This window comes from Lagopus muta, chromosome 6 (genome assembly GCF_023343835.1).
Source record: "Lagopus muta isolate bLagMut1 chromosome 6, bLagMut1 primary, whole genome shotgun sequence".
Classification (NCBI taxonomy): Eukaryota; Metazoa; Chordata; class Aves; order Galliformes; family Phasianidae; genus Lagopus; species Lagopus muta.
This window is the reverse complement of record NC_064438.1, coordinates 43,888,886-43,908,422: the sequence shown is the minus strand read 5'-3', so window position 1 is coordinate 43,908,422 and position 19,537 is coordinate 43,888,886. Positions and strand designations below refer to the sequence as shown.

Sequence of the window (19,537 nt, the reverse complement as noted above, 5' to 3'; positions counted from 1 at the left end):
TTCTACTTTTGTGGAATTTTTATATTTTCTTCTAACTGTAGATAGAATATAATATGTAATTCTAGATAACATGATAAAGTTGATGACCATACAGCTTGAATGATGTGTAATATCAAATGAAATATTTGTCAGAGTAGATTCTATTTGCCTCATTCCATCTGTTAATTTATTTCATTAGTAAAGCTTTTGGCACATTTAGCATGTTTTTTCTTGTGAATTCAAGAATGGACCTTTTTGTTTGTGACTTTCTGTGATACTTTCTTAACCTACCCCCATTTCTTCTCATTATCTCTGCTCAGAAAAAGAAACTTGCAAAATCGTAAGGGGTAAAATGTGAGACATTTAATCCACTCTGTGAACATTCCTTTTGTGAATCTGGCTGTTGTGCCTTAACAGTGTGCTTATATACTTACAGCAATGAATATCTTGAGAGTCTGAGGAGTATCTGAGTTGGTAGTGTCAGGAGATGTAGTTACGAGCTGTCATCTTTCCTGTACCTACACTCCTGGCATGTATATTTAATTTTATTTATTTATTTATTTATTTTTCTGGTATTTGTTTGGTTCATTTCATTCTCCAAAACAGCAGAAAATACACAGCCAAGAAATCACAGCTTTCTTTAGTTTTAGTGGGCTGAGTTGATTCACCAGAAGATGTGATAACAGCTGGTGGTGCTGGTGAGAAAAGAGACAAGGCCAAACAAGTGAGAGTAGGAAGATATGAAGGTAAAAAAAGGGAACAAATGCCAAGAGGAGAATGGGGAGAATGAGACCTCCTCCTTTTGGTAGGGAACCATTAGATGGACTCAGCTACTAGTGGAACTGCAGTCTAGGCAATAAACGTTTTACTTTCAAATGCATAATGTTACAGTCTTAAGGATGAAGATAGCTGAATATAAAGGGAGGCTGTTCAGACGTGTTTTGTTACTGTGCTTTCAAAAAGAGTTACTGCTTGACTGGGCAGTTTCAAGTACTTAGACTTATGCAGCAGTAATGGCACACTGAATATGTTTCACTTATAAGCTAGAACTTCAATCCAGGAAAAAAAAAAAAAAAAACAACTTAAAAAACAAACAAACAAAACACTCATCTTTGTAGTGTTACATAAAACCATTGCTCTGGTATGGTAAATAATGTGCCTCAGGGTATGAAGGTGTTCTGTTAGTAATAAAGAGTTTATCTGAAACTTCTGTTCCGTGTATGTGTGTATATCAAGAATTTTGCCAGCCCCCATTCCTTTGTTCAACAGTGCAGTTGTCCATGTTTAAATCAAATGCATTTATTTTTTATTATTTGAGTTCTTGGAAATAGAACAACAGCAAACTTTTAATTTTAAAAGTATCATTGAGTTTACAAACATTACATTTCTTTGTCTGGATAGGAGAGGGAGAGAGCATTTGGAAAATGGATGTAATTCCAAAAGCAATTTCTTTTATCACTTTTGTCAAGTAATTTAGATTTCGTTGTGTCTTTTGTTGTTTTTCCCCTTATTTGAAGCATGAATACTTATTAAATGAGATACAGTAAGCATCAGTAATGAGGTAATAGGCTGAAATAGGAAACTTTGCTTGTTCATTGCCATGACTGTGCATGTGCTTTTCCATGTTAGATAGAATAAGCACCTACAATTTAGCCAACAAGTTGCAAAGCAGGGGAGGTTGGGTCTAAGCTCACTAAACAAAAATCTATTCTAATTTCATCTTTAGTCTATAAGTCAATGAGTTAGACTAAATATTTGTTTTTTAAATGCATAAAACACAAGGGAAAAGCACAACAAAGTGGTTCTCACATTAATAGAGAATATGTCAAAATATACTGCAAATAAAAAGTAGATTGATCTTATCAAACTTTTTGAGGTTTAATTTGAAGCACTTTTGTCCTAGTCTGTTTTGAGCGCTTTGTGAGTACACCTCACTCCTCTTGTTTTAAAGAATATCGTTTTGTTCTTTTGTCCTAACTTTCAGGTATGGATCTTTATTCCTTGAGTAGTTTGTTTCATTTTTTCCTTCTCATTTTACTTTGTGTGTTTAAAACCAGAAAGATCAGATATATTTGTCTTGCCTGCACTTTATGCTGGCCTATATGCTTAGATACAGTTTATCTGATTTTGTATCAACAGTCTGTCTATATTACATCTTTATTTTCTTCCTGTGGTTTTTTTTTTTTTTTTCTTTTCTTTTTTGGTGTCATATCTCTACTTTTGCATTTATTGCTCTGTTTAGGAACGAACAACTTTGCATAGATGCAATTAAAATATTTCTATTATGTTAAACAGTAATGCTATCAATAATTCTAAAATGTGCATAGAAGTTTTATCCATGTAGACTTGCAATAGAAGATTACTGTCTCTTAGATCTTAATGCCAAGTCTTTAACTGGTGTAGTGCTACTCTGTCAATATAGTAGCAAGGCAGTTATACAAACAAACTTGGAACTAACAATGTCTATCTTTGTCAAGCATGAAATTAGAAAGTCTGTCAGCTCAGGGCATGTGTTAATGTATCCTAAAATTCCTTTGTTCAAGAATGGAAAGAATCTCCAAGTCTTTTACGGACACTGTGGGTCATTGCTTTTTAAGTTAATCTGCCTAACAGTATGAGTGGAGCTGTTAATGTGAAGGCACATCATGGTGAAGAAGGTAGTTCTGGCTAGGCAGGAATAGATGCCACCCTGTTCTCCCAGGTATTACAAACACTTAACAAATACAGGAAATGTACTTTGCTAAAAGTAGTGCAGTGTGGAGATCAGCCATACTGATCATGGTAATTTTTGCTTCATTACTTGTCTCTCAAAGCATTTAACTCAGTTTGCTGGTTTAGATTGTAGTTTTAAATTGTATTCTTTTTTTAGTATACCTTGTATAGAAGATGCTTGACAAATTTGTGTTGTGTTTGTGTTCACTTGTGCAGTGAATCAAGGTTAAATGCTTTATGAAGCAAAACCTAATTCTGTATGTTAGGTTTTTTTTCTATTCAATCTTGCTGCGTTTTCCATGAAGCAGTAGAACTTCAGTCACAAGTTTCAGTTCCTCGCAGATACTTACCAAAAGCTGTAGGCAAATAATGACAGTGTCATGGCGCCCTTGAGAACTTCTAACAGTTGCATACTTTTTTCATAGAGATTTCCCTTTTGTTGTTCTTGTCACACTTCAAAAGATGTAAATATCATACGAAATTTTAGGAAACAGCATTTTTTTCCCACAGAGTTCGTATTATTGTGATCTGAAGTTCTACTATGCAGTGTATTTCATCTCTTCTAGTAAAATAGTATCTTAAGATGACAAGTTTTTGTGGGTATTTTTTGTTGTTACTTTTGCTTTTTGGATAATTTTGCAGTCAACACTTCAGATTTTGGTCAATGTAGATTTTTTGGTTTTTTGTTCTTTATAATTTTTGTCAAGAGGGCACATTTCTGAATTTACAATACAGTCCTTGAGAGGAAGCTTCTTTCATTTAAAATACACTCTAGGACTTAGAAGACTTCAATCTGGGATTCCAGAGGTCTGGTTTGGGCTCTCTTGAGTACATACAGAAAGGTGCTGAATGTGTCCTGTTTCCACTGAGGTCAGAGAGATTTCCAAGATGAAGTCTGCTAAATTTCTGTATTACTTTAATTTTTCTATGAAGTTGATATAGTATTTATTAGATACTTAAAGTCCTGTGTTAAAGTATAACTAAATTTTTCATTTATGCATTTGTTTACATATTAGGTGTACAACCAAATTATTTTGTTAGAAAAGTGTTATCTTTTAAATAATTAAGATTAAAATAATTAAAAGAAATACAAAATTAATAAAATTAAGAATTAAAATATTCAGAATTAATAAAATGTTAAGAATACTTCAACATAACTTTCAACCTGTTTGTATGGATTTTGTTACTTGGAAGGTGTTAGCTCCTTCTAATGACCTTTTTTGTAAGTATTTTAAGAGGTGAACTTGTGCTCGTGAGACACATCTGTCTGTGCTGGAGACTGAAGTTTCTGAAATATGCTGATAATCCTTTACTGTATGTAGCAGAACAGTGATGACCTCTGTCCCGTAATCTGAAGTGTAAAATAATGGGACTCTAACTAAACTGATAAGAGTTTTACAATTCTACAGAATGATCTCTTCAAACATGCTAGTTTCAGGTACTCAGACACTAGAATTAAAGAAAACATCTGAATAAAAAGTGGTGTTTTCTGATTTTTTTTGTTGTTGTTGTTTGTATCAAATCACAATTTAAAAGATGTTTTTAATAGATTGTGTACAAATTACACATCAAGGAGAAAGGCAATTTAGCTTTATGGCACAGTGCTGTGGTGCTTTTCTTTATGAAAAACTTACACAATACATAATATTTCTCTTGGAGTGGGCTTTTGAGCCCAAGTTAAGTGAATATTATACAACTTGCATATAAAACCATGTCTTAAAATAATACACACGTCATTTGTAACAACAATAATTTAATGCAAAATGCACCTTGGATTGATTCAATTTGTTTTTGTAAGTAAACTTTAAATCATGACGTGGCCATCTTATGTTATATGTTGAACAACTGAATTCTTCAACCTCATCTCAACAAAGAGCCAACCTGGTCTGTCAGCAGTATGCAAACAAGCTGTAGTAATATCAAAGAAGATATTCCTGAGGGTTTTTAAATACAATAAAAAATAAGATAGCAGAGATGATATAATGATAAGAAAAAGATAAAACTTTAGAAACATTCAAACTAATCTGTTAATTCTACTGTTTGAGAATGAAGTTCAGATCTGCTAAAACTGTTGGTGTGATCGAGGCCTCCTTTCTTAGGGGCGTGTATATGTTTAGGGCAGCAGAAGTGGGAGAAGCATGAGCAAAGAAACTTGAACTGTAGAAGCCACACTAAAAATCAAGTGAAATCAAGAACACTGATCTCTCAGTCCTCTCTTCTGGCCATGTGGTGGGCCTTGTTTTGTCTTGATTCCTAAGGAGTTAAGACATTAACTTTTGCTGGGTCTTGAAAGATTTATTCTTATTTCCTATTTTCCTACAATAAGATACTAAAAGGCAGCTAGAATTTAATTCCTCCCTCTCCCCCACAGAAAACCCTAACAGTTTCTACTTTTTTAATGCAATTGAAAATTAAAATTATTGTAACAGCCTGAAACAGTTTGTTTTCCAATTGAACTGATCACTTCTTACATTTTCTCTTGAGCTGTTTGCTGATCTGCAAATGTTTTTGGTTGTCTTTTTCAGCACTCTGGCAGCAGAGGTTCTCTATAATCAGTGATGGGGTGCCCAGATATGTATAATTCACAGAAAGGTGATCTTGATGCACAGGAGAAAAAAAAAAAAGAAAAAAAAAAAAGTTGCTGTGGCTTTTAATGATTTTATCAAATAATATATCAAGATGTTGCCATGTCTAAGAATGCTGTTAAATTTTGTTTATGTGCAGGAACTTGACAAGAGGAGTTGGTAGATTTAGGGAATTACTAAGAGCTGTTGAAACAAGAACTACACAAAATCTGCGAATGGTAAGTCATTAAACCATGTTCCTATTGCAACTTCTGAATTCCAGTAGGTAGATGAAGCATAAATATGAGCTAGGGACAAATAATCAAGCTACAGCATATTGATCAGGATGTGTTATCCGCCATTTTGTAAAGGTACGTTTCTTGGTTGAAGTGATTTATTAAAGTAAAAACAGAATGCTTGATGACTGGTCTTCCCTAGTTCTTTGGTTTCTGACCAACAATGCTTTCAAACTTAGTCATAGTTGTCCAATTTGTGATTTGCTCTACTTTCACCAGGATATTATTTTATTTCATCTTTCTGTAATGTAATGAGATTGAGGACAGTGTGGAGTGTCTTCATTTCTGTTCTTTAAGTTGGAAACTTCAAGTTATCATTTCTTTATTTTCATAATAAAGAAATCCTTCTTCAAGGGAAGGAAAAAAAGAAGACAAAATCTTACTATTGATACAGACATAAAATAAACCTCTACCAAATAAATGATTTATCTTTTTTTGCTTTTTTTTTGGTATAACAAAGGGCCAAGGCTTGCATCTTTTGCTCTAAGGTAATGACATTTAAAATGTCTTAGATTAGTATTTTAATACTACACATTTACGACTTCCGGAATAGTAATAAGGTAACGTGATTCTTAATGAATTTAATAATGAATGTCTAAAAAGCATATTTAAATTATTAAATGGCAGAATTTCAATGAAGAGGGATAATATTACAAATGTTAGGAAATAAATGATGTAGGAATTAACGTGGAAAATGTAGGTCATATGCTGCTGCTCATGGCTTGATCGTTACACATTTATTCCTGGGAAATGCTGACAATTCTGATGTAAATGCTTGCCTTTTTTCTATTTTGCTGGTAGTAATCTGAGTTGTCATCATTTTCATATATACTTATGTAGCTTGTATGCTACATGACAGTAAACATTAAAGTGCAGATTAAATTGCTAGTTAAAGATTGTAGGATGACTTTTCAAAGCTTTAAATTATTATATTTATGTAATTATTTTTGTACTTAAATATTTGGTACTGGGAATAAGTGGTCAAAATAAATTTCTTCATGCTTATCTGCAGTGCGCTTTCACTCTTGCTAAACCTTACCAACGGCAACAAACACTAGCACCTTCAGGCCCTAGCTGTCAGAAGCCCAGATCAGTTTGGATCTGGATTATAGCTGTGGTGAGCTGCCAGACACCCACTGCTCTCTCGCTCGCTCTGCCTTATCAACAGAACAAAAAGAACAGAACAAAAAGATAGAAAAGTTTGTGGGTTCAGATAAAGAACTTTACTGTCGTGGGCAAAGCAGATCTGACTTTGGGAAAACTAATGAAATTTATTGTCAACTAAAACAGAATTGAATGGAGAGAAACAAAGGCAAAATCTAAAATACCCACCACCACCACCTTTTCCCAGGTTCAGCTTCACTTTTTCCTTCCTAACTCTTCTACCTCTTCTTCCTCAGCTATGAGCAAGCAAGCACAGCAGTAATGGAAAAGGGGGAGCTGCAGTGTGTCCCTAGCGTTTGCTCTGTACTTCTTCATCTTTGTGTTTTCCCAACACTCCTGTGTGGATCCTTCCCATGTGCTTCAGCAGTTCATTCAGGAAACAGTTCCCTGCTCCCTGTGGCCTCTCTACATCATCTGTCCCATAGGCTCCAGGGAAATATTTGCAGAGGTTAGGAGAGGTAGAGCTTTTTGAGTATAAAATATGAACACCCAGAAAAATACCTGAATGTGCTCCACTATTAGGAGCAACAGTTGATGGTGTTTATACTTATGTGAACTGTAACAGGCGAAATTGAAGTTTGTTACTGCCATTTTTAGTTTGCATTTAGAGAATTTAAATGGGTACTTACGCCTTTCAAACAACAGAATGCCTGATATTTTGGATGCTTTAAAATAAAAGAAAATACATTCCACTTGACTAATATGCATTTAAAATAATCTGGTATTTTTGAAGAGACTGCATTCAGCATTTCAAAGGAAAATATTTATCTTCTGCTTTTACAGACGATAGCAAGACAACTGGCTGAAATTTTGTTACGAGGCATGTGTGAACAGAGTTATTGGAATCCACTGGAAGATCCTCCTGACCAATCGCCACTGGATGATCCACTTAGGAAAGGTTCAAATACAAAAAATTACACGCTCAGTAGAAGACCACGGGTATATACTGGAGAAAAGTATGTCTGAATTCACACCTCTCTCTTCTGTTTCCATAATTGCAATTGTTATCCTCTGCACTGCGTAATTTAGTTCATATGGTTGAAAATGCAGAAGGTATTGGGCAGTGTGAATGTTCTTTAGGCAGAAGTTTGCAGTGTATCACAAGACCTTTTGTTCTCAATCCTCCAAATATCTTTTTATTCCATACTGAGGTACATGGTAGAGTTCTATATTATCTTTGAGATCTACAAGAAATCGTAATATTCGTGGCTATCTTCCTGTCACCTTGAGCTACTCAGCTTTGTGCTCTTCCACCTCTTCTGCTGTATGTATCCCAAGTAGCTTTTCAAAATGGAAAGTTTCTGTCTAAATGTTTGAAAATAGCAGAATTGCAGCTTATGCTTCTGTGTGGTTTTGTTGTTTCTTTTTTCCCCCCAAACAATCGGCTTTAGTAGGAGTGTTAAATATTTCTTAGAATCTGGACTTTTAAAATAGTTATAACTTGTTATTTGTATCTCCTGTGCTTTTGTCAAATCAAGTGATGAAATCTGAAAGATTTGGTAGTCATTGGTTTTCATTTATAGTAAGTTCGATCCAATGAAACTTTGTTGCTTTCATATTATATGTAATGCGCAGTAAAATCTTGTTCATAAATTAATGGCTAACCTGTTCAAAGTCCTTGAGGGATCACCTTATTTAATGTAGCCAACAACCACTGCTTGCTTGCTGTGATATATGTTGGAAACACTGTGAGCCGGAAAACTGAGAAACAGAATTGTAGCAGTGAAAATAATTATCTAGGCAAAGTTATGATTTGTTCTAGTAGGACAGTGAGTGTTTTAATTTTTAATTGAGATAGAGAAGATTGAAATTCCATTTGAACTCAAGAAAACATCCTTCATAGAACTAGAAGAGGTTGCAGAGCCTCCATTGCTAGAGAAGGTCAAAATCCAACTGGACACAGTCCTGAGCAATCTGCCAGCTGACCTTGCTTTGAGCAGAAAGTCTGGACCAAGCAATCTCCAGAGACCTTCCAATTTCAGCTATTCTAAGAAATTGGTGTGATTTGGGAATCTCCTTTGAGGAGGCTGTTACCTGTTCTATGTGAAACTCTTGACTTTCTTTTCTCCAAAAAACTGACTCATATTTTTTTTGAGAATATTGTCCGGCTGTAGGTTTAAAAGCTAGGAATTGTGGGTGTTTGAATTTCAGACTTGTCTGAGTATATCTCGAATGTTAAGTCATTAAAGGCAGTGTTTTGAGCTGTTATGAGTATTTTGTTTACGTGGATTGATAGTGATAGGACAAAGGGGAATGGTTTAAAACTGAGATAGGGGAGATTTAGGTTAGATATTAGGAGAAAGTTTTTCACTCAGAGGGGGGTAACTCACTCTAACAGGTTGCCCAATAAGGTTGTGGATTCCCCATCCCTGCAGGCATTCAAGGCCAACCTGGACATGGCTCTGGGCAACCTGATCCAGTGGTTGGCAACCCTGCACATAGCGGGGGGTTGAAACTGGATGATCATTGTAGTCCTTTTCAACCCAGGCCACTCTATGAAGTTACTAAATAAGGAAGTCTCTTTTACGATGAGTACATTTTCCCAAACATTCAAACAACTTCTTTGCTTCCCAAGTAAAGAAGAGTCAGTTCCTCTGTTATGGCATGTAGTAAATATTAAACTGTTTTCCCAGATTGTGACCTTTTTATTATTAGCTGCAGATTTATTATTTATTGCAGATCTCCATTTATGAACACTTTATATAGTAGTAGCCCCATGTAATTGTAGCACTGTACCACATTGCTGCTACAAAGTAGAATGGCCTTTCTCTTCAAAGATTTCTAGCAATTCTGATTCCTCAGACCAGAACTCTTACAGCAGTCTACTCAGACTCAATCTTTCAAACTTATTTATATTCTTCATCATCAACTTATTCTTCTGTAGAAACAGAGCTCCTTTCGAAAGCGTGGCTTTGTCTAGTATAATGTTTCTGTTCTTTGGAAATATAAGCAAGGAGTTCCACGATTTCAGCAGAGCGTGTAATTAAGTGCTTTTCTTTGGTCACATCAAAGTGATTAATACCAGATCAGACAATGTGTCTAGATTAGTACCTTATCTTCAACAGTGATGAAAAGCAAGTACCTAAGACAAGAAATAGCAAGACTTAAAGGAGACTTCTTACTACATGCTCCCCTGACCTCCAGCTTTTTGAGTCAGAAATGTTCTGGTTTGTTTTAAATACAGTGCCTAATACATTATTTAAATGCATTCAGTTTTATTATTAAATCATTAAATGCATTCAGTCTTTTGAGGACAGTGAATGATGTTTGAAAAGTATCATTTATGATTTTATAGATATCTGCTACACCCTTCTTCAGTTTTCTCCTCTGAGAGTTTCTTGTTGCTGACCTTTGAATCAGTGCTGCAGGTTCAGTTCATGTAGCTAGATGCCAACAGCTAGTTAAATCACAGGCTACATTTTTATAGTTGTCAAGTTATACTAAATTTTGGGATACTTGGATGTGTTCTTTAATACTTGACAGCCATGGTTGTTTTGTTTTCTTACAATATGTGGGTAGTAATAGTGCTAGGAGAGGGTTGGACTAGATAATCTTTTATACGTCCTTTCCAAGCTTGTGATTCTGTGATTATATTTGTCAACTTTTCTGAAAAGTAAATGTAGAGCGCTGCAGATAAATGAATTCTAAGCAATTTTTAAAGTGTAATTTATCTATTGTGTTTTATGGATTTTTCCAGTTTTTACAGTACTCAGTCACAATATTTGTGTAAGCTACTCCTAAAAGTAGAATTTTCTGCTTAAATAATTGAATTTTTGTTTTGAACAGCATCTTTTGTCCTCAAGAAAATACGGAAGAAGCCTTACTGTTGCTACTTATTAGTGAATCTATGGTAGGTAAAACAGTGGATGTGCATATGTTGCCTGTGTTTGTGTGTATTCCATTTTCTTTTTTAAATGAAAACATTTTTTGTCATGCCATGCTTTTTGACTCGTGTTTCATTTTCTGTTAGGAAAACAGGCAGTTACTTCTGAAATTCAAGCTTCTGTTCCTCTGAAGCAGCAGGATGAGCTCTGCAGATGTTATGAGTAGGAGTTTTTTCTCCTGTAGAGTGACTGAACATAGCCTCCAAATTATAGGCAGGTGAATACAAAGCCAGGTCTTTTCTCGTCACTTATCAATATGACCACAGTTACACCAGCAGGTATCATTCAGACAGACTCAAAATGTAAGTTGTTTTTTGTTGTAAAAACCAAAATCAAAGACTGCTAGGTAAGCCTAATAAGCATCACCAAAAAATATTTTCCATTGCTCATTAAAACTCAGATGTCAGTCATATTTGTAAGTTATTTTTATTTATGCAGACATTCAGCCTTTTCTACTGGATTGTATTTCATTTTTTTCAAGTTTCCTACTTTCCCCAGCAGGTAATTCCTTTCAGTGGACTACTTGTGCCTTTTAACAGTTTTTCATATTTTCCTGTAGCATGATTTTACTAGTTACCGAACCACTGCCATGTACTGACTTTCTCGTACCAGGTCAGTTCTAGTATGTATTCTCAAATAACAGAAATGAAAAGCTTAGGCTCAAACCCTTGCTGAGTTTCTAGCTGGAGGGGTGGAACCTCTGGAATCTCAGGCATTGTATATGAGACTGTCCCACTGAACACTGATGGCACTTAGTCTTTAAGTTCCTTAGGTGAGATCTTTTACACTCTGGCAAAATTTCTAGTCTGTTAGTTAAGTAATATCAGAATAGTTTATTGAATGTTGTCCTATTTGAATTCCTTTAAAGTTGCTGGGTACACTTTAAAAGTAGTGCAAATTACTATCCTTACTCCTAGTGAGCTGCATTGTGATGTCACTAGAAAACTAGACTGAGCAAACCTTTCCATATACCATGTGTTGCTTTTGCTGCATCTGAAAGGGAACACGTGCCTCTTTAAGGTGCTTGAGCAGCTTATGACAACCTAAAGAAGAATTCTAATGTGAACAGCAGTCACAGTGTGAAGCAGAAGCATGCCCACTGCAGCAGCATCTGACTATCGATTACTGTATTTGCTGGAGTACTTTCTTGCATATCAGCACTAAAAAGTCAAAAAGATCCTTAACATAATGCTTTTTTAGCTCTTCTTTCAGGTAACTTACAGCTTTTCCTTTATGAATTAGATCTGTCTAAATTGGATGCTTATCATGGTAGAGCATTACACTCTTAGCAAACTTTCAGTAATCTCTTTATTGACACGTAATTATTGCAAGTTATCTGAGGCACAAGTGTTAGCCTTAAAAATATTTATTGCTTCAAACTTGTCTTTGTGAGAGTTGCTTCCTGAGAGTTAAGAGCTCTTTGTTCAGCACTGTGTGCTAACTCTACCTGTAGTATTTTTAAAGAACAATGTGACTCATCATTTTCAAATTGGTATGTGAGTAAGAAATGATTACAAAAGACTCATGAAACATTAGTATTTAGACATGGTCTTGTATTATCAATATAGTATGATCTTTTACTTGTGAATTATTAAAAACACAAGGCTTCAGAACTTCTCTCCTTTATGAAATCATTTAAGAAAATACTGAAGAACAGAATGAGCGTCACATAGAAGTAACATTTTGTGTAAATAAAAACATTCACATCACTGTGCATATAACCCCCAAATCATACTTCTAGTATCAGGGAAGTAATACACTCTAACATCATCACTTCTTATTTGCATTAGATCTAGTGCAACATACATCCAGAAAATTGAGTTCCCTTAATTTCTGAATTCAGAATGGATGCTTTAGTGGGTAAGATTTGAATTGTAATACTTATGAAAGAAATGATGTGGGAAAGATAGTTATGTGCTTTTTAAGTATTCTAATTCTCTTGTAGGTACATTTCAGAGTACAAAATGTCTTTTAGCCACATGACTGCTGCTGCAGTTTACTGTCGTGTGTAATGAGGAAAGTCAGCTGCAACCCTGCCATCACTTATTGTAAGACGTTCTTGTATTTTAGCTGTTACACCTACAAACTGTAGATCAGCCTCTTCTTACCCAAGTTTGAATCTGTAGAAAGGTAGAATCTGAAGGGCTGGGAACTTCAAGTTACAATGGCGGTACTTGTTGCTGAATGTCAGCTGAGCTATAGTAACAGAATCAAGAGTGGTTGAGGTTGGAAGTGAACTCTGGAGGTCATTTTGTCCAGTCCCGTGCTCAGGCAAAGCCATCTGTAGGTTTCCCAGTACCGTGGCTTTTGAATATCTGCAAAGATGGAGTATCCTCAGTCACTCTGAGCAACTCATTGCAGTGTTCAATCACCATTACAGTCAACAGAGAAAGTGTTTCCTAGTGTTTGGAGGGAACCTTCTGTTTCAGTTTGTGCCCAATTCCTCTTGTCCTGTCACTGAACATCCACTTTCCAACTTAGCATCACTAAGGCTTTGAATTTGAAGAGGTTCCTGTGAGCCCATTTTGCCAGCCTGTCTAGGTCCCTCTAAATAGTAAGTAGCACAACCCATTAGTAGATCCACCTCTTAATTTTGTAACAGTAAACTTGCTGTGAGAGCACATTACACTCCATCATCCAGGTTGTTAACGAAGATGTTGGACAGGATTGAATCCAGTGTCACTCCCTGAAGCACACTACTAGTTGCTGGGTAGCCTTTGCTTGAGTGAACTCCTTCCACACCTCACCGTATGTGTTTATCTCAGCTCATGCAAGAGAACAAAGTTATTCTACTATATATACTTAGTTATAACTTATAAGTTATTCTACTATATATAATTCATATTTGCTTCAGGCTTAAAGCGTGTATAGGGTAAGTGTAGCATACTGCAACTTAATTAATTTTCACTTAATTATGTCTGAGACTTTAGCAGTTCTGAAACACTGAGCACTTAAAGTTTTAAGTACGTTGAACTGTTACGATTATGCAGAAAATGACTGTTCAGATATATAGCAATTAAAACTTACAAGGCATCCTGTCCCATAATACTGCTTTGGCATTGCCACCCGTTTCTTTGGAAGTGTTAGTTTAGGGCTTGTTCTGTGCTTGCAAGGAAAGGAATTGAATCAGTGTTTAAATGTGGAGTTAAAAAGGAAGAAGTTCTTGAATCTGACTAAGTATTTATGCAGTGTGGAAAGAAAAAGCCAAAGTCATCTTGATCAGAAGAAAGCACTGTGCCTGTTTCGGGTTGGAAGGGGGGGTAGGGGGAATGAAGTTCAAACCAGTCAGTCTGTGGATTGTTCAGCTGATAAATCTTGAAATGTCTGTGCATTTTATACTCCGAGTATCTCCTTGAAATTTTCTTTCTGTATTTAACTACACTGATTTTAAAGATTTATTTTTTTAGTATGACCAGAGCATAAAATGTTTTCCTATTATAGCAAAAAAAAAAATTTATGGGTGCTTGATATGTGTTACTCCTCCCCTCTGAAAAAGGGATGAAACAAACTCTCCATTTTAATTTAATGTATTTAAATAAACATATAAGGGAGGCCATACCATGTGTAATTAAAAAAAAAAGAAAAAGAAAAGGCAGAGGAGAGGTGAAGAGAGAGGAGGACTGGCTGACTTCAAGCAACCAAATATAATAGCATTTTTGTCAGTAGGAGTATTAACAATCAAAAAATCTGGAAATGGAGAAGATGTCAAGATAACATATTTTCAGAGAGTTGATGGTATAGGTGAAGAAATACTGAGCAAATGAGCATTAGCTTCTTGGAAACTTGAATTTTGTTTTTTGCTCTTTGGCAGGATTTCTTTTTGAATATGGTCAACTCATTTAACCAGCTCTAGTTTAATTTATGCCCTTCTGAAAAGACAAAGCAAGGGCTTAGACTTGGGATGTGCATTTCACAGAATTCTTGAAAGTACAAAGATGTATTGCAAACAAGAGCTGAGTCTGAACCTGTGCTTGGAACAACGGGCAGTTTTCATTTCTCATTAATGATTCCTGAAGGCGATTGCATGGTTAATCTGGGCAAGTGAGAAGGTAGTGTCATAATGTCACGAAGACAAAAGAAATTGATTGGTTCATTTCACAAAAAGATGAAGTAGAAGATTTGAAGATTCTTCTCATATGTTTTACTTGCCTACAAAACAATAAATTAAATTATAGAAGATGGATATACATTATATTTTAAAACATACTGTCTTTGATTTCTGAGAACTCTCATAATTTATGTAATTAGAATCTAGTAATGAAAAGAAAATATGTGTAGAAACCCAAATCTTTCAGCTAAAGTGATTGAGGCTGTCTATAAATCAGTAACTGGTACTTTCTCTCTGTATCACCTATGCCAGCTGTTGACAGTCAATCTGATCATAATAATAGTTATTTGAGCAAGATTAAGGCTGTATTCAATGTCTGACTTGATTTCGTTTTGTTATGTTTCAGGCTAACCGTGATGCTGTTCTAAGCAGAATACCAGAACACAAAAATGATCGTATCATCAGTTTGCAAAGTGCATCTGTAGTATATGATTTGCTTACTATAGCCTTGGGAAGAAGAGGCCAATATGAAATGCTCTCAGAGGTTTGTCCATAGCGGTGAATACTGAACTGTGTCTTTGTTTTTTTTTTTCTGTTAATCTTATTAATTGTATTAGTACATTAGTGTTAAACAAATAAAGGATTCTTTCATATACTACTGTATAAATAATGGGTAGTTTCAACCCCCATTATGTACTGTCTGAATTTTCACAAGGTTCTCAAGCACAGAAATGTTGAAAGATGTGAGAAATGTTTAATGGCACAGCAATTCACATGCTTTTTGGTTGGCGAGGCATGGATCTGCTTAAATAGATGCACATCAGATAGCTCAGCTGACAGTGCTGAGGTACTACAAGGAAAACAGTGTTTATAGTCCTTTGCCTTTTGGTTCTTCCACTTCTCTTGGCCTGGAGGATTTAGTTGCTTCTTATTTTGAATTCTCTTTCAAAGTTAAGGGGATGCCAAACTTAATTTTTAAACTGTACTTATTTGAATATATTACTACAAGCCTTATTAATGTGTATTTGTAATAAGAGCTAAATATTACTGGTTGGAGGCTTTTTCTCACCTCAAATATTTTCTAATGGATAGGTCACCAGTATTAATACCTAGAAAAAGGATTTGTGAGGTTTTCTTTCAAAACAAGACTGACTTGTACATTTCATGAAATTTGGAGTGTTCCAACTTCCTGATAGTTTCTAAAATGATTTTGGAATTAATAAAGGGGAATGTATTACTTTTTTAGGTCAGTGGGAAAGTGCATTCCCTGCCTCAAATGTCTTGTGTTTGTTAGACTGTGGCAACTGGATACTTTTAGGAAATTTTCAAGTATTGTTTCATACCTGAGAAACAACCTGCCCAGCCACTCTTTGGGCTAAGCAGAGATCCTGCTACTGAAAACAATGCTTACCCAGCAGCAGAATGCTGTCAGTGACCAGTATTAGTTAGTGGTCTCCAGAAGGAATACTTCAGCATGTGTGGTAAGCAGGCATACTCAGAGATTGACTTACTTAGAAATCATATCTGTTCACTCTAATACAGAATTATTCTAATAGGATAAAAATAAAACTATTTTTAATAATGAAAGTTCACTCATAAAAGTCTTTTTCTGATGTATGTTGATAGCGACACTGATATCAAGTTCTGAATTTGAGTGTTCTTCCTCTTGAAAGCATTTTATAGTTGCATGTTGTGCCTTAGTACAATAGAAGGTCTTTTCTGAATCTAAAGAATATGAAAGTTCACAGAGACTCTGATCCTACAGTAGAACATAATCATGTTATGAAGACCTGGTCCAAGTGGCAATTCTTATTTTGCATACAGATGCTCTGGATACAAACAACTCCAGCAGGAACTTGTCAGGGAATGATTAGAACACCCAATTTGTTCCAGGTCTTGTCATCGAAAGAACAAAGAAAGCATAAACTTTAAGAGGTCATTACAGCTCAGTGAGTGGTTGGAGAGTGACTTGCCCTTAGATCCTGTGACCCGCAGTCTGCAGCTTTTATAAGCATTGCATTCAATGCAAATTCACATTGCTAAGTTATGTAACAGGAATGTAATTTTTTTGCCAGCTTTATTCTCTTTGAGTTAGTGATGATTGTTCTAGTGGAGCAGTTGCAGCTGCATGTCAGAAAACACCATTAGTCTATCTAACTGTGGAAATTGACCAGTTCTAGTATTTTTTTTAAGTTAAGTTAAGTTGTAGGTTAAGTTGTAGCTGATTACTTATAGAAAAAAATACAATGCAACAACATTAAATGAGCAAAAATTTGTCACATCTGTGTTATTCTAGTAAGTTATTCTACTATTCTAATGCTGAGTCATGGTTGAGGAGATGTTATTTCATCATGGAGTTTGTACACAATAGGCTTTCAGTTATGGTTTTTTTAACTAGATCAAAGAACTTTCTGCTGTCATAAATCTCTTCTTAAAGACAGGAAATCTGGCTGTCATCAGATTGTTTTTTAAGCTTCTTAGGATATGACATGTTGGACTTTATCAATGTCCTACCAGGGAAGAAATTTTCCAGACCAGAAATTTTCCTAGATACTCATCTTTCAAATCTCTAGCTTCAAGCATGTTTCTTTTAGAAGACTATAATGCTGAACAACAGAATTCAGTAATGCTTTCAAGATTACCTGTGCATATGGTGATTTCTCCGTATCAAGAGCTACATTTCTTTCAGGAGAGGGATTATGCTAAATGTTCAACTGCTTGAGTTGGTTGCCGTTATCTTGAAAGTTAACTTTCAGTTTTCCACGGTACTATGACTTGTTATGTATTTCTTATTGACACCTTCATGAAGTCAATTCCTTTGAATTTGGGATTTCTTAGTTCAGAAACACTCCTTTTACAAGGTTTTCATGTTGCTGGATAAATCACCTATGTAAATGTAATATGTATACAGTGCTTACAACTCTTGACCTGTAATAATAGTTTTGTGAAATAATGAAGACCATTCAACCTTATATATATAAGATTATATCTACGGCTGTACTATATCTATATCTACCTTATATCTATAAGATTATAAAATCTTATAGAGAATAGTCAAGTATGTAACCAACCTTTTAGTTTCAAATGTTTTCTTCTTAGACAGTACTACTGGAGTTGTGTTGAAATAAAGGCTCTCAGGCAGTGCTTGCTCAAGCCATCTGGAAAACCCTTTCATATGTTGGTGTATGATACTTTCCTTTTTTGGGGATTTTCCTAACAGGGCAGATTCTTGCTAACAAGGCAGACTCTTCCTCATTCAAAGGTATAGAAAATAGTTATGATATCCTGGAATTCATGAATCCCAATTTATTTTAGACTTAAAGGAGTATGTCTGTGATATCTTCCTGTAGCTGAGGATTTTTAAAGAGCTTATCTTTTTGCAGATTCTCTGATGTCCAGAACTGTTGTGGATATTTATTATCAAGCAAGAATCTTTTGTAGGTCCATCTCCTACTGGCTTCTTACCTTTGTGAAGTATGCAGGAGTTTAAAAGGGAGGGACAAAACTGTTAAGGAAATAATAGATCTTGTTTTCCTTAGTGGTCAGACTCAGAATTAGTATTCATAGTTTATGGTGCTTTCCAGCCATTTCTTCCAAAGCGTTAATAATTCTCATCTGATATGTTTACGTAGTGGCCAGAATCATTGATTTGATTTTTCTTGCTTCAGTTGTCATAGATAGTTTACTATTATCATTATTATTGTTATTCATATCAAGCATTATTTGAATTTTCTAGGTGTTGGCTAGCTTATTTCTACATGAGCACAACCTAAATATTAGGTTAAACTGATTCTCTAATTTCCATTCACTGGAAAGTCCTTCAACGCTTTAAGATTAGTCAAGAAGCACCATAAGTCAGATAAATGAGAAGCAGAATTCTCTGTTTTATGTAGTTCTTCCTCACTTCCTCACTGTCATTGTCACTCTCTTCCTTTTGCTCAAGTTCCCTAAAGAAAAGAAAAGCAGTTGATAATAGAGAGTTAAATATATTTCTAAGGCAAACTCAGAAAAGCAAAGATAGAGAACTTTGGTGTTGAGGTGTTGTCTGTGATGAAATACCCTCTTGTCCTTAATATCATCCAGCAGGATTGTTTCTAAATGAAGTTGTGTTAATGCTTCCAGAATGGAAGTTAAGCACAGTAAAATGCGGTCAAAGTATTTGTTTTTCTAACTGCCACACTATTTTTGTAGTCAAAGACAAGTATGTGACTGAATTGCCAAGTGCTGTTAGCAAAGAGCTTCTGTCCAGCATGTCACTATCTGCTCTCACTTTGTCAGAGTCGTGTCTCACTAGCATGGGAGTGTTTTGGAACAGCAGTGATCTGGAGGCTGGACAGCAAAGAGCAGTACATAGTTCATTAATTAGTATGCTGAAACACAGTCCTAGAATTCTCTACGAATGGAAGACCTTTGCGTTCTTTGTTCTTGTACTTTGTTTTTATTATTTTGTTACTATCAAATTCTACAACTTCAGATACTATCTTCCATCAGTTAAAATGGGCAATTAATTTTCAATTAAGCAAAAAAAAGAAAAAAAAGAGTATTTGAAACACATAAGGTTGAATTCATCCTTCTTCATTTAGAAGCACTCAGGTGAGGACTATAGTTGTACTAATCAGTGGAGATAGAGACAGGTTTAGCAACTGCTGTTTTGTGCCAGCTCCATGCTTGGAGATGGTGGATTGTGCCTCACCTGGACATCTCTGTCAAATATCCAAAGTAATAGGAAATGAATCCACATGCAGCTTATTTGATTTCTGTTCTTTTAACTTCCAATGATGAAAAAAAAATCAATGCGTTGTCTTAATAGATATTTAACCTGATACACATAAATAGTAATTATGAACATTTTAAACACTTAGAAAGGGTTTGTTTTAGGAAACTTCTGTC

At 35.2% G+C, this 19,537-nt stretch overlaps 1 protein-coding gene across 6 annotated transcripts in view; it reads left to right on the top strand.

The window, feature by feature from the left end:
* The window catches only part of TTC7B (tetratricopeptide repeat domain 7B), a 122,011-nt gene that overhangs the window by 38,566 nt on the left and 63,908 nt on the right, over positions 1–19,537 (top strand). For all 6 annotated transcript variants that reach the window (XM_048947986.1, XM_048947981.1, XM_048947985.1 and 3 more), the window contains 4 exons: positions 5,416–5,494; positions 7,499–7,671; positions 10,502–10,565; positions 15,054–15,191. In XM_048947986.1, the coding sequence (XP_048803943.1) occupies positions 5,416–5,494; positions 7,499–7,671; positions 10,502–10,565; positions 15,054–15,191 (454 nt within the window). The remainder of the gene's footprint in view (positions 1–5,415; positions 5,495–7,498; positions 7,672–10,501; positions 10,566–15,053; positions 15,192–19,537) is intronic.